General features: G+C 58.5%; 1 protein-coding gene across 1 annotated transcript in view; it reads right to left on the reverse strand.

Moving 5' to 3' along the window:
• The window catches only part of LOC137425664 (metabotropic glutamate receptor 8), a 574,551-nt gene extending 554,199 nt beyond the window's left edge, over nt 1-20,352 (reverse strand). Inside the window, exons 1-2 of the mRNA XM_078776933.1 lie at nt 20,186-20,352; nt 12,575-13,276 (exon numbers count right to left, since the gene is read on the reverse strand). Of these exons, the coding sequence (XP_078633059.1) occupies nt 12,575-13,078 (504 nt within the window). The 5' untranslated portion in view covers nt 13,079-13,276; nt 20,186-20,352. The remainder of the gene's footprint in view (nt 1-12,574; nt 13,277-20,185) is intronic.
• Between the last annotated feature and the right edge of the window lie 3,743 nt (nt 20,353-24,095).

Genomic DNA, 24,095 nt, shown 5'->3' on the forward strand with positions numbered 1-24,095 from the left:
TGGGAGCATTGGGGAGGAGTGGGCGGGATCTGGGAGCATTGGGGAGGAGTGGGCGGGATCTGGGAGCATTGTGGAGGGGTGGGCGGGATCTGGAAGCATTGGGGAGGGGTGGGCGGGATCTGGAAGCATTGGGGAGGGGTGGGCGGGATCTGGAAGCATTGGGGAGGGGTGGGCGGGATCTGGGAGCATTGGGGAGGGGTGGGCGGGATCTGGGAGCATTGGGGAGGGGTGGGCGGGATCTGGGAGCATTGGGGAGGGGTGGGCGGGATCTGGGAGCATTGGGGAGGGATGGGCGGGATCTGGGAGCATTGGGGAGGGGTGGGTGGGATCTGGGAGCATTGGGGAGGGGTGGGCGGGATCTGGGAGCATTGGGGAGGGGTGGGCGGGATCTGGGAGCATTGGGGAGGGGTGGGCGGGGTCTGGGAGCGTTGGGGAGGGGTGGGCGGGATCTGGGAGCGTTGGGGAGGGGTGGGCGGGATCTGGGAGCGTTGGGGAGGGGTGGGCGGGATCTGGGAGCGTTGGGGAGGGGTGGGCGGGATCTGTGAGCGTTGGAGAGGGGTGGGCGGGGTCTTTGAGCATTGGAGAGGGGTGGGCGAGATCTGTGAGCATTCGGGAGGGGTGGGCGGGATCTGTGAGCATTGGGGAGGGGTGGGCGGGATCTGTGAGCATTGGGGAGGGGTGGGCGGGATCTGTGAGCATTGGGGAGGGGTGGGCGGGATCTGTGAGCATTGGGGAGCGGTGGGCGGGATCTGTGAGCATTGGGGAGGGGTGGGCGGGATCTGTGAGCATTGGGGAGGGGTGGGCGGGATCTGTGAGCATTGGGGAGGGGTGGGCGGGATCTGTGAGCATTGGGGAGGGGTGGGCGGGATCTGTGAGCATTGGGGAGGGGTGGGCGGGATCTGTGAGCATTGGGGAGGGATGGGCGGGATCTGGGAGCATTGGGGAGGGGTGGGCGGGATCTGGGAGCATTTTGGAGGGGAAGGCAAGATCTGGGAGCATTGGGGAGGGGTGAGCAAGATCTGGGAGCATTGGGGAGGGGTGGGCGGGATCTGGGAGCATTGGGGAGGGGTGCGCAAGATCTGGGAGCATTGGGGGAGGGGTGGGCGGGATCTTTGAGCATTGGGGAGGGGTGAGCGGGATCTGGGAGCATTGTGGAGGGGTGGGCGGGATCTGGGAGCATTGTGGAGGGGTGGGCGGGATCTGGGAGCATTGGGAGGGGTGGGCGGGATCTGGAGCATTGGGGAGGGGTGGGCGGGATCTGTGAGCATTGGGGAGGGGTGTGCGGGATCTGGGAGCATTGTGGAGGGGTGGGCGGGATCTGTGAGCATTGGGGAGGGGTGGGCGGGATCTGGAAGCATTGGGGAGGGGTGGGCGGGATTTGGGAGCATTGGGGAGGGGTGGGCGGGATCTGGGAGCATTGGGGAGGGGTGGGCGGGATCTGGGAGCATTGGGGAGGGGTGGGCGGGATCTGGGAGCATTGGGGAGGGGTGGGCGGGATCTGGAAGCATTGGGGAGGGGTGGGCGGGATCTGGAAGCATTGGGGAGGGGTGGGCGGGATCTGGAAGCATTGGGGAGGGGTGGGCGGGATCTGGAAGCATTGGGGAGGGGTGGGCTGGATCTGGAAGCATTGGGGAGGGGTGGGCGGGATCTGGAAGCATTGGGGAGGGGTGGGCGGGATCTGGAAGCATTGGGGAGGGGTGGGCGGGATCTGGAAGCATTGGGGAGGGGTGGGCGGGATCTGGAAGCATTGGGGAGGGGTGGGCGGGATCTGGAAGCATTGGGGAGGGGTGGGCGGGATCTGGGAACATTGTGGAGGGGTGGGCGGGATCTGGGAACATTGGGGAGGGGTGGGCGGGATCTGGGAACATTGGGGAGGGGTGGGCGGGATCTGGGAACATTGGGGAGGGGTGGGCGGGATCTGGGAACATTGGGGAGGGGTGGGCGGGATCTGGGAACATTGGGGAGGGGTGGGCGGGATCTGGGAACATTGGGGAGGGGTGGGCGGGATCTGTGAGCATTGGGGAGGGGTGGGCGGGATCTGGGAGCATTGGGGAGGGGTGTGTGGGATCTGGGAGCATTGGGGAGGGGTGTGCGGGATCTGGGAAAATTGGGGAGGGGTGGGCGGGATCTGGGAGCATTGGGAGGGGTGGGCGGGATCTGGGAGCATTGGGGAGGGGTGGGCGGGATCTGGGAGCATTGGGGAGGGGTGGGCGGGATCTGTGAGCATTGGGGAGGGGTTGGCGGGATCTGGGAGCATTGGGGAGGGGTGGGCGGGATCTGGGAGCATTGGGGAGGGGTGGGCGGGATCTGGGAGCATTGGGGAGGGGTGGGCGGGATCTGGGAGCATTGGGGAGGGGTGGGCGGGATCTGGGAGCATTGGGGATGGGTGGGCGGGATCTCGGAGCATTGGGGAGGGGTGGGCGGGATCTGGGAGCATTGGGGAGGGGTGGGCGGGATCTGGGAGCATTGGGGAGGGGTGGGCGGGATCTGGGAGCATTGGGGAGGGTGGGCGGGATCGGTGAGCATTGGAGAGGGGTGGGCGGGGTCTTTGAGCATTGGAGAGGGGTGGGCGAGATCTGTGAGCATTCGGGAGGGGTGGGCGGGATCTGTGAGCATTGGGGAGGGGTGGGCGGGATCTGTGAGCATTGGGGAGTGGTGGGCGGGATTTTTGAGCATTGGAGAGGGGTGGGCGAGATCTGTGAGGATTCGGGAGGGGTGGGCAGGATCTGTGAGCATTGGGGAGGGGTGGGCGGGATCTGTGAGCATTGGGGAGCGGTGGGTGGGATCTGTGAGCATTGGGGAGGGGTGGGCGGGATCTGGGAGCATTGGGGAGGGGTGGGCGGGATCTGTGAGCATTGGGGAGGGGTGGGCGGGATCTGGGAGCATTTTAGAGGGGAAGGCAAGATCTGGGAGCATTGGGGAGGGGTGAGCAAGATCTGGGAGCATTGGGGAGGGGTGGGCGGGATCTGGGAGCATTGGGGAGGGGTGGGCAAGATCTGGGAGCATTGGGGAGGGGTGGGCAAGATCTGGGAGCATTGGGGAGGGGTGGGCGGGATCTTTGAGCATTGGGGAGGGGTGAGCGGGATCTGGGAGCATTGTGGAGGGGTGGGCGGGATCTGGGAGCATTGGGAGGGGTGGGCGGGATCTGGAGCATTGGGGAGGGGTGGGCGGGATCTGTGAGCATTGGGGAGGGGTGTGCGGGATCTGGGAGCATTGTGGAAGGGTGGGCGTGATCTGGGAGCATTGGGGAGGGGTGGGCAAGATCTGGGAGCATTGGGGAGGGGTGGGCAAGATCTGGGAGCATTGGGGAGGGGTGGGCGGGATCTTTGAGCATTGGGGAGGGGTGAGCGCGATCTGGGAGCATTGTGGAGGGGTGGGCGGGATCTGGGAGCATTGGGAGGGGTGGGCGGGATCTGGAGCATTGGGGAGGGGTGGGCGGGATCTGTGAGCATTGGGGAGGGGTGTGCGGGATCTGGGAGCATTGTGGAAGGGTGGGCGGGATCTGTGAGCATTGGGGAGGGGTGGGCGGGATCTGGAAGCATTGGGGAGGGGTGGGCGGGATCTGGGAGCATTGGGGAGGGGTGGGCGGGATCTGGGAGCATTGGGGAGGGGTGGGCGGGATCTGGGAGCATTGGGGAGGGGTGGGCGGGATCTGGGAGCATTGGGGAGGGGTGGGCGGGATCTGGGAGCATTGGGGAGGGGTGGGCGGGATCTGGGAGCATTGGGGAGGAGTGGGCGGGATCTGGGAGCATTGGGGAGGAGTGGGCGGGATCTGGGAGCATTGTGGAGGGGTGGGTGGGATCTGGAAGCATTGGGGAGGGGTGGGCGGGATCTGGAAGCATTGGGGAGGGGTGGGCGGGATCTGGAAGCATTGGGGAGGGGTGGGCGGGATCTGGAAGCATTGGGGAGGGGTGGGCGGGATCTGGAAGCATTGGGGAGGGGTGGGCGGGATCTGGAAGCATTGGGGAGGGGTGGGCGGGATCTGGAAGCATTGGGGAGGGGTGGGCGGGATCTGGAAGCATTGGGGAGGGGTGGGCGGGATCTGGAAGCATTGGGGAGGGGTGGGCGGGATCTGGGAGCATTGGGGAGGGTGGGCGGGATCTGGGAGCATTGAGGAGGGTGGGCGGGATCTGGGAGCATTGGGGAGGGTGGGCGGGATCTGGGAGCATTGGGGAGGGTGGGCGGGATCTGGGAGCATTGGGGAGGGTGGGCGGGATCTGGGAGCATTGGGGAGGGTGGGCGGGATCTGGGAGCATTGGGGAGGGTGGGCGGGATCTGGGAGCATTGGGGAGGGTGTGCGGGATCTGGGAGCATTGGGGAGGGTGTGCGGGATCTGGGAGCATTGGGGAGGGTGGGCGGAATCTGGGAGCATTGGGGAGGGTGGGCGGGATCTGGGAGCATTGGGGAGGGTGGGCGGGATCTGGGAGCATTGGGGAGGGTGGGCGGGATCTGGGAGCATTGGGGAGGGTGGGCGGGGTCTGGGAGCATTGGGGAGGGTGGGCGGGATCTGGGAGCATTGGGGAGGGTGGGCGGGATCTGGGAGCATTGGGGAGGTTGGGCGGGATCTGGGAGCATTGGGGAGGGTGGGCGGGATCTGGGAGCATTGGGGAGGGTGGGCGGGATCTGGGAGCATTGGGGAGGGTGGGCGGGATCAGGGAGCATTGGGGAGGGTGGGCGGGATCTGGGAGCATTGCGGAGGGTGGGCGGGATCTGGGAGCATTGGGGAGGGTGGGCGGGATCTGGGAGCATTGGGGAGGGTGGGCGGGATCTGGGAGCATTGGGGAGGGTGGGCGGGATCTGGGAGCATTGGGGAGGATGGGCGGGATCTGGGAGCATTGGGGAGGATGGGCAGGATCTGGGAGCATTGGGGAGGATGGGCGGGATCTGGGAGCATTGGGGAGGGTGGGCGGGATCTGGGAGCATTGGGGAGGGTGGGCGGGATCTGGAAGCATTGGGGAGGGTGGGCGGGATCTGGGAGCATTGGGGAGGGTGGGCGGGATCTGGGAGCATTGGGGAGGGTGGGCTGGATCTGGGAGCATTGGGGAGGGTGGGCGGGATCTGGGAGCATTGGGGAGGGTGGGCGGGATCTGGGAGCATTGGGGAGGGTGGGCGGGATCTGGGAGCATTGGGGAGGGTGGGCGGGATCTGGGAGCATTGGGGAGGGTGGGCGGGATCTGGGAGCATTGGGGAGGGTGGGCGGGATCTGGGAGCATTGGGGAGGGTGGGCGGGATCTGGGAGCATTGGGGAGGGTGGGCGGGATCTGGGAGCATTGGGGAGGGTGGGCGGGATCTGGGAGCATTGAGGAGGGGTGGGCGGGATCTGGGAGCATTGAGGAGGGGTGGGCGGGATCTGGGAGCATTGAGGAGGGGTGGGCGGGATCTGGGAGCATTGTGGAAGGGGTGGGCGGGATCTGTGAGCATTGGAGAGGGGTGGGCGGGATCTGGAAGCATTGGGGAGGGGTGGGCGGGATCTGGGAGCATTGGAGAGGGGTGGGCGATATCTGGGAGCATTGGGGAGGGGTGGGCGGGATCTGGGAGCGTTGGGGAGGGGTGGGCGGGATCTGGGAGCGTTGGGGAGGGGTGGGCGGGATCTGGGAGCGTTGGGGAGGGGTGGGCGGGATCTGGGAGCGTTGGGGAGGGGTGGGCGGGATCTGGGAGCATTGGGGAGGGGGTGTGCGGGACCGGGGAGCATTGGGGAGGGGTGGGCGGGACCTGGGAGCATTGGGGAGGAGTGGGCGGGATATGGGAGCATTGGGGAGGAGTGGGCGGGATCTGGGAGCATTGGGGAGGAGTGGGCGGGATCTGGGAGCATTGTGGAGGGGTGGGCGGGATCTGGAAGCATTGGGGAGGGGTGGGCGGGATCTGGAAGCATTGGGGAGGGGTGGGCGGGATCTGGGAGCATTGGGGAGGGGTGGGCGGGATCTGGGAGCATTGGGGAGGGGTGGGCGGGATCTGGGAGCATTGGGGAGGGGTGGGCGGGATCTGGGAGCATTGGGGAGGGATGGGCGGGATCTGGGAGCATTGGGGAGGGGTGGGTGGATCTGGGAGCATTGGGGAGGGGTGGGCGGGATCTGGGAGCATTGGGGAGGGGTGTGGGCGGGATCTGGGAGCATTGGGGAGGGGTGGGCGGGGTCTGGGAGCGTTGGGGAGGGGTGGGCGGGATCTGGGAGCGTTGGGGAGGGGTGGGCGGGATCTGGGAGCGTTGGGGAGGGGTGGGCGGGATCTGGGAGCGTTGGGGAGGGGTGGGCGGGATCTGTGAGCGTTGGAGAGGGGTGGGCGGGGTCTTTGAGCATTGGAGAGGGGTGGGCGAGATCTGTGAGCATTCGGGAGGGGTGGGCGGGATCTGTGAGCATTGGGGAGGGGTGGGCGGGATCTGTGAGCATTGGGGAGGGGTGGGCGGGATCTGTGAGCATTGGGGAGGGGTGGGCGGGATCTGTGAGCATTGGGGAGCGGTGGGCGGGATCTGTGAGCATTGGGGAGGGGTGGGCGGGATCTGTGAGCATTGGGGAGGGGTGGGCGGGATCTGTGAGCATTGGGGAGGGGTGGGCGGGATCTGTGAGCATTGGGGAGGGGTGGGCGGGATCTGTGAGCATTGGGGAGGGGTGGGCGGGATCTGTGAGCATTGGGGAGGGATGGGCGGGATCTGGGAGCATTGGGGAGGGGTGGGCGGGATCTGGGAGCATTTTGGAGGGGAAGGCAAGATCTGGGAGCATTGGGGAGGGGTGAGCAAGATCTGGGAGCATTGGGGAGGGGTGGGCGGGATCTGGGAGCATTGGGGAGGGGTGCGCAAGATCTGGGAGCATTGGGGGAGGGGTGGGCGGGATCTTTGAGCATTGGGGAGGGGTGAGCGGGATCTGGGAGCATTGTGGAGGGGTGGGCGGGATCTGGGAGCATTGGGAGGGGTGGGCGGGATCTGGAGCATTGGGGAGGGGTGGGCGGGATCTGTGAGCATTGGGGAGGGGTGTGCGGGATCTGGGAGCATTGTGGAGGGGTGGGCGGGATCTGTGAGCATTGGGGAGGGGTGGGCGGGATCTGGAAGCATTGGGGAGGGGTGGGCGGGATTTGGGAGCATTGGGGAGGGGTGGGCGGGATCTGGGAGCATTGGGGAGGGGTGGGCGGGATCTGGGAGCATTGGGGAGGGGTGGGCGGGATCTGGGAGCATTGGGGAGGGGTGGGCGGGATCTGGAAGCATTGGGGAGGGGTGGGCGGGATCTGGAAGCATTGGGGAGGGGTGGGCGGGATCTGGAAGCATTGGGGAGGGGTGGGCGGGATCTGGAAGCATTGGGGAGGGGTGGGCTGGATCTGGAAGCATTGGGGAGGGGTGGGCGGGATCTGGAAGCATTGGGGAGGGGTGGGCGGGATCTGGAAGCATTGGGGAGGGGTGGGCGGGATCTGGAAGCATTGGGGAGGGGTGGGCGGGATCTGGAAGCATTGGGGAGGGGTGGGCGGGATCTGGAAGCATTGGGGAGGGGTGGGCGGGATCTGGGAACATTGTGGAGGGGTGGGCGGGATCTGGGAACATTGGGGAGGGGTGGGCGGGATCTGGGAACATTGGGGAGGGGTGGGCGGGATCTGGGAACATTGGGGAGGGGTGGGCGGGATCTGGGAACATTGGGGAGGGGTGGGCGGGATCTGGGAACATTGGGGAGGGGTGGGCGGGATCTGGGAACATTGGGGAGGGGTGGGCGGGATCTGTGAGCATTGGGGAGGGGTGGGCGGGATCTGGGAGCATTGGGGAGGGGTGTGTGGGATCTGGGAGCATTGGGGAGGGGTGTGCGGGATCTGGGAAAATTGGGGAGGGGTGGGCGGGATCTGGGAGCATTGGGAGGGGTGGGCGGGATCTGGGAGCATTGGGGAGGGGTGGGCGGGATCTGGGAGCATTGGGGAGGGGTGGGCGGGATCTGTGAGCATTGGGGAGGGGTTGGCGGGATCTGGGAGCATTGGGGAGGGGTGGGCGGGATCTGGGAGCATTGGGGAGGGGTGGGCGGGATCTGGGAGCATTGGGGAGGGGTGGGCGGGATCTGGGAGCATTGGGGAGGGGTGGGCGGGATCTGGGAGCATTGGGGATGGGTGGGCGGGATCTCGGAGCATTGGGGAGGGGTGGGCGGGATCTGGGAGCATTGGGGAGGGGTGGGCGGGATCTGGGAGCATTGGGGAGGGGTGGGCGGGATCTGGGAGCATTGGGGAGGGTGGGCGGGATCGGTGAGCATTGGAGAGGGGTGGGCGGGGTCTTTGAGCATTGGAGAGGGGTGGGCGAGATCTGTGAGCATTCGGGAGGGGTGGGCGGGATCTGTGAGCATTGGGGAGGGGTGGGCGGGATCTGTGAGCATTGGGGAGTGGTGGGCGGGATTTTTGAGCATTGGAGAGGGGTGGGCGAGATCTGTGAGGATTCGGGAGGGGTGGGCAGGATCTGTGAGCATTGGGGAGGGGTGGGCGGGATCTGTGAGCATTGGGGAGCGGTGGGTGGGATCTGTGAGCATTGGGGAGGGGTGGGCGGGATCTGGGAGCATTGGGGAGGGGTGGGCGGGATCTGGGAGCATTGGGGAGGGGTGGGCGGGATCTGTGAGCATTGGGGAGGGGTGGGCGGGATCTGGGAGCATTTTAGAGGGGAAGGCAAGATCTGGGAGCATTGGGGAGGGGTGAGCAAGATCTGGGAGCATTGGGGAGGGGTGGGCGGGATCTGGGAGCATTGGGGAGGGGTGGGCAAGATCTGGGAGCATTGGGGAGGGGTGGGCAAGATCTGGGAGCATTGGGGAGGGGTGGGCAAGATCTGGGAGCATTGGGGAGGGGTGGGCGGGATCTTTGAGCATTGGGGAGGGGTGAGCGGGATCTGGGAGCATTGTGGAGGGGTGGGCGGGATCTGGGAGCATTGGGAGGGGTGGGCGGGATCTGGAGCATTGGGGAGGGGTGGGCGGGATCTGTGAGCATTGGGGAGGGGTGTGCGGGATCTGGGAGCATTGTGGAAGGGTGGGCGTGATCTGGGAGCATTGGGGAGGGGTGGGCAAGATCTGGGAGCATTGGGGAGGGGTGGGCAAGATCTGGGAGCATTGGGGAGGGGTGGGCGGGATCTTTGAGCATTGGGGAGGGGTGAGCGCGATCTGGGAGCATTGTGGAGGGGTGGGCGGGATCTGGGAGCATTGGGAGGGGTGGGCGGGATCTGGAGCATTGGGGAGGGGTGGGCGGGATCTGTGAGCATTGGGGAGGGGTGTGCGGGATCTGGGAGCATTGTGGAAGGGTGGGCGGGATCTGTGAGCATTGGGGAGGGGTGGGCGGGATCTGGAAGCATTGGGGAGGGGTGGGCGGGATCTGGGAGCATTGGGGAGGGGTGGGCGGGATCTGGGAGCATTGGGGAGGGGTGGGCGGGATCTGGGAGCATTGGGGAGGGGTGGGCGGGATCTGGGAGCATTGGGGAGGGGTGGGCGGGATCTGGGAGCATTGGGGAGGGGTGGGCGGGATCTGGGAGCATTGGGGAGGAGTGGGCGGGATCTGGGAGCATTGGGGAGGAGTGGGCGGGATCTGGGAGCATTGTGGAGGGGTGGGTGGGATCTGGAAGCATTGGGGAGGGGTGGGCGGGATCTGGAAGCATTGGGGAGGGGTGGGCGGGATCTGGAAGCATTGGGGAGGGGTGGGCGGGATCTGGAAGCATTGGGGAGGGGTGGGCGGGATCTGGAAGCATTGGGGAGGGGTGGGCGGGATCTGGAAGCATTGGGGAGGGGTGGGCGGGATCTGGAAGCATTGGGGAGGGGTGGGCGGGATCTGGAAGCATTGGGGAGGGGTGGGCGGGATCTGGGAGCATTGGGGAGGGTGGGCGGGATCTGGGAGCATTGGGGAGGGTGGGCGGGATCTGGGAGCATTGGGGAGGGTGGGCGGGATCTGGGAGCATTGGGGAGGGTGGGCGGGATCTGGGAGCATTGGGGAGGGTGGGCGGGATCTGGGAGCATTGGGGAGGGTGGGCGGGATCTGGGAGCATTGGGGAGGGTGGGCGGGATCTGGGAGCATTGGGGAGGGTGTGCGGGATCTGGGAGCATTGGGGAGGGTGTGCGGGATCTGGGAGCATTGGGGAGGGTGGGCGGAATCTGGGAGCATTGGGGAGGGTGGGCGGGATCTGGGAGCATTGGGGAGGGTGGGCGGGATCTGGGAGCATTGGGGAGGGTGGGCGGGATCTGGGAGCATTGGGGAGGGTGGGCGGGGTCTGGGAGCATTGGGGAGGGTGGGCGGGATCTGGGAGCATTGGGGAGGGTGGGCGGGATCTGGGAGCATTGGGGAGGTTGGGCGGGATCTGGGAGCATTGGGGAGGGTGGGCGGGATCTGGGAGCATTGGGGAGGGTGGGCGGGATCTGGGAGCATTGGGGAGGGTGGGCGGGATCAGGGAGCATTGGGGAGGGTGGGCGGGATCTGGGAGCATTGCGGAGGGTGGGCGGGATCTGGGAGCATTGGGGAGGGTGGGCGGGATCTGGGAGCATTGGGGAGGGTGGGCGGGATCTGGGAGCATTGGGGAGGGTGGGCGGGATCTGGGAGCATTGGGGAGGATGGGCGGGATCTGGGAGCATTGGGGAGGATGGGCAGGATCTGGGAGCATTGGGGAGGATGGGCGGGATCTGGGAGCATTGGGGAGGGTGGGCGGGATCTGGGAGCATTGGGGAGGGTGGGCGGGATCTGGAAGCATTGGGGAGGGTGGGCGGGATCTGGGAGCATTGGGGAGGGTGGGCGGGATCTGGGAGCATTGGGGAGGGTGGGCTGGATCTGGGAGCATTGGGGAGGGTGGGCGGGATCTGGGAGCATTGGGGAGGGTGGGCGGGATCTGGGAGCATTGGGGAGGGTGGGCGGGATCTGGGAGCATTGGGGAGGGTGGGCGGGATCTGGGAGCATTGGGGAGGGTGGGCGGGATCTGGGAGCATTGGGGAGGGTGGGCGGGATCTGGGAGCATTGGGGAGGGTGGGCGGGATCTGGGAGCATTGGGGAGGGTGGGCGGGATCTGGGAGCATTGGGGAGGGTGGGCGGGATCTGGGAGCATTGAGGAGGGGTGGGCGGGATCTGGGAGCATTGAGGAGGGGTGGGCGGGATCTGGGAGCATTGAGGAGGGGTGGGCGGGATCTGGGAGCATTGAGGAGGGGTGGGCGGGATCTGGGAGCATTGAGGAGGGGTGGGCGGGATCTGGGAGCATTGATGAGGGGTTGAGCGGAATTTATTAATAAAATAAAAGTAATTAAAATTGTGGAGCTCACATTTAGAAAATTATCCAATTTTCAGACTGGAACGCATTTCCGTTTCGCTCCTTCCCGGCAATGAGAACTCCAGCAAGAGTTTGTGATTTTGTTAAATGATCCGATTTAACATTAAAAACGGCGAGGAAGAGTCAAACAACTGAGAACATGAGACAGTTATATCGTGTGCGCTCTGATGTGACATCATGATGACAAACTCACACGTATAGCTTCACAGGTGGCAGGTGCGGAGGACCGTTTATATAATGATATAGCTACAGTATCATGAAATTGCTGCACTTTGGAAACAAAACTTTTGACATTCATTGCATGATGAATTGCATTGTGTGGGGGAAGGAAAAAAAAGTCAAACCAATGGGCTCTATGTACGAATATCACGGTCCGCCGGGCACGGGGTCATGTTACAGGTAATCTGGTTACAAGTGATCAAGGTGTCTATTACCTGGGAATACTGAGCGATACGAGCGTGGAGGACTCCAGCCAGACCGAGACCGGCTCCACACACGCTAATGGTGTTCGTTTTGATACATGGTCGAGGCTCATGGAAGAGGTGGATGGTGTTTTTCGCAATGAGTAGGTGAGTTATCGCCGGCATCCTAGATAAATTCCAAATGACCGTTCTAACCCACAAGGGGTGGGGGGCACTGCATCGGCGTCAAAGCCACGCCCCCAGCCAATCTGTGATGCAAACACAACCAAGTGCTGAATTCAAATTAAGAGTTGGAAGAAGAGGAAGAGTAAGGACTCCTGGGAAAAGGACACAAGGATACGCAAGGAACTTCGGCTCAGGAGGCCATTTGGCCCGTCATACCTGCGCTGCACCAACCGCAGGTACATCACCCATCCGCACGCCTGTTTAAACGGATTGAGTATTTGGGGTCCAGGCAGGTGGGTGGGGGGCAGAGAACACAAGTTGTCTCGAAGGAGGTTAAACCTTCCGAACGAGTTGTTCGAAGAGGTGCAATGAGGTTCAACACTATACACCTCGATTTGGCCAAACACCTTGTACAATCGGTGTGGTGGGAGGAGCTTAGGGTAAGAAAGCAGGACTTGATTGACAAATAGGTAAGCAGCAAAATTAATGGACTCGAATGTTGGGTTTCACAATATGCACAGGTTCGAACCACCAAGCACGTCATAAAATCTATAACCTCAGAACGACACCACGTGACTGCAGTAATCCAGTATACAGGTGTGGAAGTGGATCTTTCCACCAAAACATGAACCAAAGTGAAACAACTTAAACAACCGTGAATGTCACACATTAATGAGTCCCAACCACAACAGGTCATGTCAAACAGAACCGAGCAACATTCCAAGCAAGGTGTGATGTAGGTTCCACCACTTACCTGGAAGAGGCGTAGTATGTTGGCCACCATGATGGAGACCGAACTCGCAGAGGCTCCGACCACACCGACGATGCGCTCGGGTTTGGCGAACACGGGAGCTTCCCCGTTGTGACATCGCACGTCCGACGTGTCCCTCTCGATGAGCGCCTGCACGAAGGTGAGCGACTGCTCGAGCGCGTGCGTGTCCCGGGAACAGGTGTCGAGCACGCGCGCGCCCAACGTGATGTTCGGCAAGAGGTCGGGGTCGTTATTGATCTGATCGAGGGCGTACAGCATGGCCTCCAGGCGATGCACACCCTTTTCCTTTTTTATGTCTCCGCACGGGATGCCGCGGGAGCCTTTTCCGTGCACGGGAAACAATCCGCCGAACGTGATGTCTCCCTCGATGCGGATGGAGTGCGAGTAGGACAGGTGCTCCGGGCTCGCGGTGACGACCGAGCAGACGAGCAGGTAGCGCACCGACACGAGGACCGCGTGCCCGGCGACCCCCGAGCTCGACATCATCTCGGAGCACGGACGGGTCTCCGACACGCTAGTCCGGTCGTTTGGCGGAGCCCGCGACGCGGCGCATCGTCCCTGGGAGGGCCGCGCCGCGCACCCGCATGGTCCAAACGGAGCGACCGGCCTCGACCCCGGGGATGCACCGGCTGTGACGTCACACCCTTGGTCACACGCTCCTGCCAAGTCCGCACCGCTTCACATCTGCGAGGTGAACAAACGGGGACATTGGAGGGAAATTGTGAGCCGAGACCACGCGATCTCCATATAAAGCGAGGGTGGGTTGCGGTGTCCTCGAGTTGTGTTCATTGACGTTCTGATGAGGTGTGCGGTGACGAGTGGGTGGCTACATGGGGGAGATTCTCGGACTGCGTGGGTGGAACCCCTCCATTACTCTTACCTTCCGGCCTGGAATCGCTTGCCACGGAAAATCCTTTCCCAAGATTTAGTAAGCGAATCTAGGAGACCGCAACCGCTCTCGCTTGCTTTACTCAATAAATATTTCATTAAGCGTTTCATTTTTGGAGGAATTACAAAATCTGCCTTCGGTTTGCAAAAAGAATGGCGTGTCATGCACCCAGCACGGAATTGTATAAACAGCGAAAATAGAGAGAGATGAGCTGTCGAGAGATGTTTCCAGGTTGCAGATGGAGTAAAGTGCATATTGGTGACGAGGAGGGTTACCTGGATTGGTTCAAACAAACGCTATACTTACCTGCCAATGAAGCAGGCACAAGAGCCTCAGGTAAAAAAAAAAAAAGGGGGGGGGGGTGAACAAACCAGGTTCAAATTGCGAAAAATCGTTAACAAACCGGGTTAAAAGTACGAGAAATCATTAACAAACTAGGTTCAAAGTGCGTGACCTCATGAACAAACTGGGTTCAAACTGCGTGACCTAATGAACAAACTGGGTTCAAAGTGCGAAAAATTGTAAATAAACCGGGTTAAAAGTACGTAAAATCATTAACAAACCGCGTTAAAAGTACGTAAAATCATTAACAAACCGGGTTAAAAGTACGTAAAATCATTAACAAACTAGGTTCAAAGTGCGTGACCTCATGAACAAACTGGGTTCAAAGTGCATGACCTAATGAACAAACCGGGTTGAAAGTGCGAAAAATTGTAAACAAACCGGGTTCAAAGTGCATGACCTCATGAACAAACTGGGTTCAAAGTGCGAAAAATCGTTGACAAACTGGGTTCAAAGTGTGAAAATCATTAACAAACCAAGTTCAAAGTGCATGACCTCATGAACAAACCGGGTTCAAAGTGCGTGACCTCATGAACAAACCAGGTTCAAAGTGCATGACCTCATGAACAACCCAGGTTCAAAGTGTGCAGCCTCAAGAACAAACTGAGTTCAATGGGCATGACGCCAACAAGCCGGATTTAACGTGCACGACCTCGTGAACAAACCCGATTCAACGTGCACGGCCTCGTGCACAAACCCGGTTCAACGTGCACGACCTTGTGAACAAACTGGGTTCAAAGTGCACGACCTCATGATCAAAGTGGGTTCAAAGTGCACAAAATCGTTAACATACCGGGTTCAAAGTGCACGGAATCGTTAACAAACCAGGTTCAAAGTGCGCAAAATCGTTAACAAACCGGGTTCAAAGTGCACGAAATCGTTAACAAACCGGGTTCAAAGTGCGCAAAATCGCTAACAAACCAGGTTCAAATTATGTGACCTCGTGAACAAACCTGGTTAAAATTGCACGACCTCAACAAACTGGGTTCAAAGTGCGTGACCTTGTGAAAAAACCGGGTTCAAAGTGCATGACCTCATGATCAAATCGGGTTCAAAGTGTGCGCCCTCAAGAATAAACTGGGTTCAAAGGGCATAAGGTGAACAAACCAGATTGAACGTGCACAACCTCGTGAACAAACCGGCTTCAAAGTGCGTGACCTAATGAACAACCCGGGTTCAGAGTGCGAAAAATTGTAAACAAACCGGGTCCAAAGTGTGAAAAATCATTAACAAACCGGGTTCAAAATGCATGACCTCATGAACAAACCGGGTTCAAAGTGCGTGACCTCATGAAAAAACCAGGTTCAAAGAGTGTGACCTCATGCACAACCTAGGTTCAAAATGCGTGACCTCATGAACAAACTGGGTTCATAGTGCGAAAAATCGTTAACAAACCGGGTTCAAAGTGTGAAACATTGTTAAGATACCAGGTTCAAAATGCGAAAATTCGTTAACAAACCGGGTTCAAGGTGCGAAAAATCATTAACAAACCAGGTTCAATGTAATTGACCTCATGAACAAACCGGGTTCAAAGTGCGTGACCTCATGAACAAACCAGCTTCAAAGTGCGAAAAATAGTTAACAAACCAGGTTCAAAGTGTGTGACCTCATGAACAAACCGGGTTCAAAGTGCGAAACATCTTTAACAAACCAGGTTCAAATTGCACAACCTCAAGAAAAAACTGGGTTCAAAGTGCGTGACCTTGTGAACAAACCATGTTCAAAGTGCATGACCTCATGAACAACCCAGGTTCAAAGGGTGTGTGACCTTGTGAACAAACCATGTTCAAAGTGCATGACCTCATAAACAACCCAGGTTCAAAGTGTGTGGCCTCAAGAACAAATTGGGTTCAAAGTGCATGAGGTGAACAAACCGGATTCAACATGCATGACCTCGTGAACAAACCCGGCTCAACGTGCATGACCTCGTGAACAAACCCGGTTCAATGTGCATGACCTCGTGAACAAACTACTGGGTTCAAAGTGCACAAAATCGGTAACAAACCTGGTTCAAAGTGCGTGACCTTGTGAACAAATGAGGTTCAAAGTGCATGACCTTGTGAACAAACCCGATTCAATGTGCATGACCTCGTGAACAAACTGGGTTCAAATTGCACGACCTCATGAACAAAGTGGGTTCAAAGTGTACAAAATCGTTTACAAACCGGGTTCAATTTGCGCGACCTCATTACCAAAGTGGGTTCAAAGTGCATGACCTCATGAACAAACCGGGTTCAAAGTGCACGACATCATTACCAAAGCAGGTTCAAAGTGCTTGACTTCCTGACCAAAATGAGCAAACAGGTTTCAAATTGCACCAACTTGTGAACAATCCAGGTTCAAAGTGTGCGAAACCGTGACCAAACCACGTTCAAAGTGCATGACCTCAGGCTGAACAAAATAGGTTCAAAGTGCATGACCTCATTAATAAAATAGGTTCAACATGCATGACCTCATGAATAAAATAGGTTCAAAGTGCAAGACCTCATTAATAAAACAGGTTCAAAGTGCACGACCTTATAAATAAAATAGGTTCAAAGTGCAAGACCTCATGAATAAAATAGGTTCAAAGTGCACGACCTCATGAATATAATAGGTTCAAAGCACACGACCTCATAAACAATCCGGTTTCAAAGCACACGACCTTGTGAACTACTGTGGTTCGAAGCACTCAGCCTCGTGAACAAACTGGTTAAAAGCGCACGACCTCGTAAACAAACTGGTTAAAAGCGCACGACCTCGTAAACAAATTGGGTTCAAAGCGCACGACCTCGTGCACAAATTGGATTCAAAGCGCATGACCTCGTGAACAATTTGGCGTCAAAGCACATGACCTCGTGAAACAAATTGGGTTCAAAGCGCACGACCTCGTGAACAAATTTGGTTCAAAGCGCACAACCTCAAAAAACAAATTGGGTTCAAAGTGCACAACCTCGTGAAACAAATTGGGTTCAAAGCACACGACCTTGTGAAACAAATTGGGTTCAAAGTGCATGACCTCATGAACAAATTGGGTTCAAAGCGCACGACCTCATGAACAAGTTGGGGTCAAAGCACATGACCTCATGAACAATTTGGGGTCAAAGAGCATGACCTCGTGAACAAATTGGGGTCAAAGAGCACGATGTCATGTACAAGATGGGGTCAAATGCATGACCTCATGAACAATTTGGGGTCAAAGAGCACGACCTCATGAACAAATTGGGGTCAAAGAGCACGACCTCGTGAACAAATTGGGGTCAAAGAGCACGACCTCGTGAAACAAATTGGGTTCAAACCGAATGACCTCGTAAACAAATTGGGTTCAAAGCGCACAACCTCTTGAACAAATTGGGGTCAAAGAGCACGATCTCTTGAACAAATTGGGGTCAAAGAGCACGACCTCGTGAACAAATTAGGGTCAAAGAGCATGACCTCGTGAACAAATTGGGTTCAAAGAGCACGACCTCGTGAAACAAATTGGGTTCAAAGAGCACGACCTCGTGAAACAAATTGGGTTCAAAGCGCACGACCTCATGAACAATTTGGGGGTCAAAGAGCATAATTGGGTTCAACGCACACGCACCCTCGTGATCAAATTTGATTCAAAGAGCATGACCTCATGAACAATTTGGGGTCAAAGCGCACGACCTCGTGAACAAATTGGGTTCAAAGAGCACGACCTCTTGAACAATTTGGGGTCAAAGCACATGACCTCATTAACAATTTAGGGTCAAAGAGCCCTACCTCATGAACAAATTGGGGTCAAAGTGCACGACCTCATGAACAAATTGGGGTCAAAGAGCATGACCTCGTTAACAATTTGGGGTCAAAGAGCACGACCTCATGAACAGATTGGGGTCAAAGTGCATGACCTCATAAACAAACCGGTTTCAAAGCACACGACCTTGTGAACTACAGTGGTTTGAAGCCCTCAGCCTCGTGAACAAACTGGTTAAAAGAGCACGACCTCGTAAACAAACTGGTTAAAAGCACACGGCCTCGTGAAACAAATTGGGTTCAAAGCGCACAACCTCGTGAAACAATTTGGGGTCAAAGAGCACGACCTCGTGAACAAATTGGGGTCAAAGAGCACGGCCTCATAAACAAATTGGGTTAAAATCGCACGACCTTATAAAACAAATTGGGTTCAAAGGGCACGACCTCGTGAAACAAATTGGGTTCAAAGCGCACAACCTCATGAAACAAATTGGGTTCAAAGTGCACGACCTCGTGAAACAAATGAAGTTCAAAGCCCACGACCTCATGAACAAATTGGGTTCAAAGTGCACGACCTCATTAACAATTTGGGGTCAAAGTGCACGACCTCGTGAACAATTTGGTTTCAAAGAGCATGACCTCGTGAACAATTTGGGGTCAAAGAGCACGACCTCGTTAACAATTTGGGGTCAAAGAGCACGACCTCATGAACCGATTGGGGTCAATGGGGTCAAAGAGCATGACCTCATGAACAATTTGGGGTCAAAGCGCATGACCTCGTGAACTATTTGGGTTCAAAAAGCATGACCTCGTGAACAAATTGGGGTCAAAGAGCACAACCTTGTGAACAAATTGGGTTCAAAGCGCACAACCTCGTGAACAAATTGGGGTCAAAGAGCACGACCTCGTGAACGAATTTGGTTCAAAGGGCACGACCTCGTGAACAAATTGGGTTCAAAGAGCATGACCTCATGAAAAAGTTGGATTCAAAGTGCACGACCTCATGAACAAATTGGGTTCAAAGCGCACGACCTCGTGAACAATGTAGGTTCAAAGAGCATGACCTCGTGAACAATTTGGGTTCAAAGAGCATGACCTCGTGAACAAATTGGGGTCAAAGAGCACGACCTCGTGAACAAATTGGGTTCAAAGCGCACAACCTCGTGAACAATTTGGGTTCAAAGCGCATGACCTTGTGAACCAATTGGTTTTAAAGCCCACGATCTCATGAACAATTTGGGGTCAAAGAGCATAATTGGGTTCAACGCACGCGCACCCTCGTGAACAAATTGGGTTCAAAGGGCACGACCTAGTGAACAATTTGGGGTCAAAGCGCAAGACCTCGTGAACAAATTGGGTTCAAAGAGCATGACCTCGTCAACAACTTTCTTTGGGTCATAGAGCACGACCTCATGAACAAATTGTGGTCAAAGCGCACAATCTCGTGAACAATATGGGGTCAAAGAGTACGACCTCATGAACAAATTGTGGTCAAAGCGCACAATCTCGTGAACAATTTGGGGTCAAAGAGCACGACCTAGTTAACAATTTGTGGTCAAAGAGCACGACCTCATGAACAATTTGGGGTCAAAGAGCACGACCTCGTGAACAAATTGGGGTCAAAGAGTACGACCTCGTGAACAAATTGGGGTCAAAGTGCACGACCTCGTGAACAAATTGGGGTCAAAGTGCACGACCTCGTGAATAAATGGGGTTCAAAGAGCACGACGTCGTGAACAAATTGGGGTCAAAGCGCACGACCTCGTGAACAAATTTGGGTCAAAGCGCACGACTTCATAAACAAATTGGGTTCAAAGCGCACGACCTCGTGAACAAATGGGGTTCAAAGAGCACGACCTCGTGAACAAATTGGGGTCAAAGTGCACGACCTCGTGAACAAATTGGGGTCAAAGAGCACGACCTCGTGAACAAATTGGGGTCAAAGCGCACGACCTCGTGAACAATTTGGGGTCAAAACGCACAACCTCGTGAACAAATTGGGTTCAAAGTTTACGAGCGCACTGGTTGAAAAGCGCAACACGTGCACAGTGGGATCGCGCACCCTTTCCCGCCAGATTTACTGCGCTCGCGAGGACGAAACGCTCCGCACGACGCGCAGCTGGAAAGCATCGCCGATGCTTTATGCGCCTGTAATTGATGTAGCGAGTGCATCGACGCTCGTCCGTCCGAGTGCATCGGTACAGCACCCGTTTCATTCAGCACTGGATTCTGCGAAGTCGCGATAACGCACCAGGGCGGCCGCAGATAGGGAAACCTGGGACACTTGTTACGGAGACGTGACGAGCACGGCACGCGGAACCAGCACGGCACGCGGACCCGGCACGGCACGCAGACCCAGCACGGCACGCGGACCCAGCACGGCACGTGTACCTAGCACGGCACGCGGACCCAGCACGGCACTCGGTCCCAGCACGGCACGCGGACCCAGCATTCGGAACGAAATGCATGAGAAAGTGAAAAGTCCGCTCGAGTTTGGGAAACGCATCGCTTACCATTTCATAAACAGGTGCTTTACGTGCACCGTCGTTCGCAATTAAAAGCATCCTGCGTAAACCGGCGTGGATTTACACCATTGAAAATTGGGGGTGGGGAGTTGGGGGCAAGAGAGCGAGATGATGGGTTCACGGATGATCCAGTTATACCTCTGGGGAAGACCTCGCCACGCCGCTCCGGAGCTCCAGGAGGAAAGGCCTCCCAGCGGGTGATATTCACGTTCCTTGTCGACGGCACCTCGTATGCGAAGCTCTAATGAAACGGAAGGTCCGAAGGAAGCTGATCCGTGCGAATCGTCTCCTCGCGGACCCTCGCGCGCGCGTCCCGACTGCGGCTCACGCGCGCTCGCGCCGATTGCCGCGTAGACATCCCTCTCCTCTTCTTCTTCCTCTTCTTCCCTCCCACCCTCCTATTCCTCCTCCATCCTGTCTTTTCCATCTACCGCCCTGCGCCTTCCCTGCCATAGGCTGCCGCCCACACCGAGGATGATGGACGCGGGCTCGGCGTGGTGGTTCCCACGTCGACCCCGCCAGTCCCTCTTTCCATCTTCAGACCTTTGCTCACCCATGGTGGTCGGGTCGGATTTTACTTCGCACGTTCGCGCATCGTGATGTTAGCAAGCAGGGCCAGGTTCATAACGGTGCGCCACCCTTTTATTTATCGTTAAAACGTGCACAAGAATGGAGGCTAAGTTTGTGCAGTTTAATCTGCCGGATAGCTGCACCGTAGCGCCACCACGTGGTCCTCGCAGGTACGTCGTCGGATCGATCAAATGGATAGTTTCATCGGGGCGGGGTATCCATGTGATCCGACCTACCTGAGGCATTTCAAGCCATTTTGAAATCGACAGCCCGAGAGGTATGACGTAATGGAGAGGGGTGAGGCTGTTCTTCATAGGTACCCTCAAATATATGCCACCATCGCGTCATGGCAACAGCCATAGCCGAGTAAAAATAATTTCTTCATTTCAGGTGTCGTACATTATTTATTTCCTGATAAAAGTTTGACGGTGGTTAGAAACACACACACACACACACACACACACACACACACACACACACACACACACACACACACACACACACAAATACACACTCTCACACACACACGATTGCAGCGAGGGGAGGCTGCACACTTTTCCACCTCCTTCGCGTCGGGGACTGACGGGGCTGAAGACTTTGCTGAACTAGATGGTATTCATAGAATACTTACCCTGTACAGTCAACTTGTTGCGAGCCAACTGTTCTGTTTTTGAACATTTTATTTTATTTTATCCAATATGGCTGCCAGACCACGTGAGCAATGACATCATAAATTTATATTCTCTAATATAATTGTTGCATAGATCACGCTCAATACATTTCAAACTGATCAGACTAAGCATTGTCCCTGTTCGAATTATGACGTTGTGGCGGGCACAATGATCAATAATTCCGCACACCAGTGGGTGGCGCGAGCGTCCGGGCATGGAACTGAGATTCATGCCCCGCCTTTCGGCCGACCGGCCACGCCCGGGGGCAAGGCGTGGCCTCGGGACATATATGCGGGCGGTCGAGCCCCCCCAGTGCTGATGTGCGAGCTTATAATAAAGTGCTTTCGTTTGTACCACGCGTTGTGGCCTACCTTTTTGGCAAACGAGTTGTGTGTGCACAGCACCACACTGGTGACCCCGACTGGTTCAGCCGTCGCTGACCCCCGAATGCGCCATGGCTACCAACGCCGTCGCCGTCAAACTCCCGGAGTTCTGGGAAGCGCAACCCGACGTTTCGTTTGTGCAGGCCGAAGCTCAATTCCAACTCCGGGGCATCACGGTGGACGAGACCATGTACTACCACATGGTCGCTGCCCTTGGGCCCGGCACTGCCGCCCGCGTCGTGTCCATCCTTCGGCGCCCGCCGGGCGACCACAAGTACGCGGCACTCAAACGTCTCCTCCTCGCCACGTTCGGGCTCACGGAGGTCGAACGCGCCGACCGCCTCCTGGACCTTCCCGCCCTCGGCGACACACGACCGTCCGTTCGGATGGATTTTATGCTGTCCCTTCTTGGAGACCAGCGCCCGGATTTCCTGTTCCGAGCACTTTTCCTCCGCCAGCTACCTGTACAGGTGCGCCTCGCGCTGGCCAGTTCAAATATAACGGAACCCCGTGCCCTGGCCGGAGAGGCCGACAAATTTTTCGCGGCCTGCGACACGTGGTCGGTGTATGGTGCTGCCGTAGTGGATCCCGGTGCGGAGGCTACAGCGCCCCCTGCTTCCCTCGTGGCCGCTGCTACGCCCCGCCCACTACCACCGCCACCACCACCACCGCCGCTGCCGGCACGGCCGACGCGGCCACCGCAAACCTGGTGCTACTATCATGCCAGGTTCGGCGGCAAGGCTAGAACGTGCCGCCCGCCGTGTTCTTTCAACCGGTCGGGAAACGACCGGGCCGGCGCTCACTTGCGGCCATGAGCGTCGGCCATTCCGGCAGCCTCCTGTTCATCACGGACACCTCGTCTGGTCGTCGTTTTCTGTGCAACACGGGAGCGCAGGTAAGCGTCCTCCCTGCCTCCGCGTCCGACAAGCAAGCCGCGGACCGGGGCCCCGCTTTGCTCGCCGCCAACGGAACACCCATCCGCACATTCGGGAAGCGTTTCCTCTCACTGCGGTTCGGAGGGCAGCGCTTCCAATGGTCGTTCGTTACCACCAGCGTGCCAATGGCCCTGCTTGGTGCGGACTTCCTTTGTGCACATGGGCTGTTGGTGGATGTTAAGCGTCGACGTCTCGTCCAGGCCGAAACCTTCAGCTCGCTTGCTTGTTTGCTGAGCGGCTCGTTGAGCAGCTCGCTGAGCGGCTCACCGAGCGGCTTGCCAAGTGGCTTGCTGAGTGGTTCCGTCCCGGCGAGGTTAGTCTGTACGCTTCCGGCAGCGGACGAGTTTACCCACCTCCTCGCCAGTTTCCCGGCACTCCCGCGGCCCACCTTTTCAGTGGTGGCCATCAAACATGGGGTGGAGCACCATATCCACACCGTCGGCCCACCGGTCTACACCCGGGCGCGCCGCCTCGACCCCACGAAGCTCGCCGTGGCAAAAGCGGGGTTCGCCACGCTGGAACGGCTGGGCATCGTACGGCGCTCCAACAGCGCATGGGCCTCTCTTCTGCACATTGTGCCCAAGCCCGGCGGTGGATGGCGGACGTGCGGTGACTACCGCCGGCTCAATGATGCCACCACCCCCGACCGCTACCCGGTCCCGCATATTCAAGACTTTTCCGCCCGGTTGGCAAACACGACCGTTTTCTCCAAGGTGGACCTCATCCGGGGCTACCACCAGGTCCCCGTACGACCGGACGATGTACCAAAGACGGCCGTCATCACCCCTTTCGGCCTCTTTGAGTTCCTGCGGATGCCTTTTGGGTTGAAAAATGCGGCCCAGGCGTTCCAGCGGCTCATGGACAGCGTCTTGCGTGACTTACCTTTCATCTACGTCTACCTGGACGACATCCTAGTCGCGAGCGCGTCCCGGGAGGAGCACCTGCTCCACCTCCGCACGCTCTTCGAACGCCTGGGCCAGCACGGCCTGATAATCAACCCCGCGAAGTGCCGTTTTGGCGTCACCGCCATCGACTTCTTGGGGCACCGCATCACCAGGCACGGGGCCATCCCTTTGCCGGCCAAGGTGGAGGCGACCAGGAGTTTCCCGCGCCCCCGCATGATCAAGGGGCTCCAGGAATTCCTGGGCATGGTGAATTTTTATCACTGCTTCGTGCCCCACATCGCCCAGCTCCTCCGGCCCCTGCACGAGGCCCTCCGGGCAAGTCGGGCAAAGGTGACATCGCCTGGACGGAGCCGATGGCCGCTGCATTTGGGGACGCAAAGCTGGCCCTGGCCAACGCCACCATGCTGGCGCACCCGGTGCCCGATGCACCGATCGCCCTCACCACCGACACGTCAGACTACGCAGTGGGCACGGTGCACGAGCAGTGGGTGAGTGGTGCTTGGCAGCCGCTGGCGTTTTTTAGCCAGCAGCTTCGCCCGCGTGAATGCCGCTACAGCACCTTCGACCGCGAGCTGCTCGGGCTC

The sequence above is a fragment of the Myxine glutinosa genome, chromosome 4 (assembly GCF_964187855.1).
Source record: "Myxine glutinosa chromosome 4, kmMyxGlut1.1, whole genome shotgun sequence".
Taxonomy (NCBI): Eukaryota; Metazoa; Chordata; class Myxini; order Myxiniformes; family Myxinidae; genus Myxine; species Myxine glutinosa.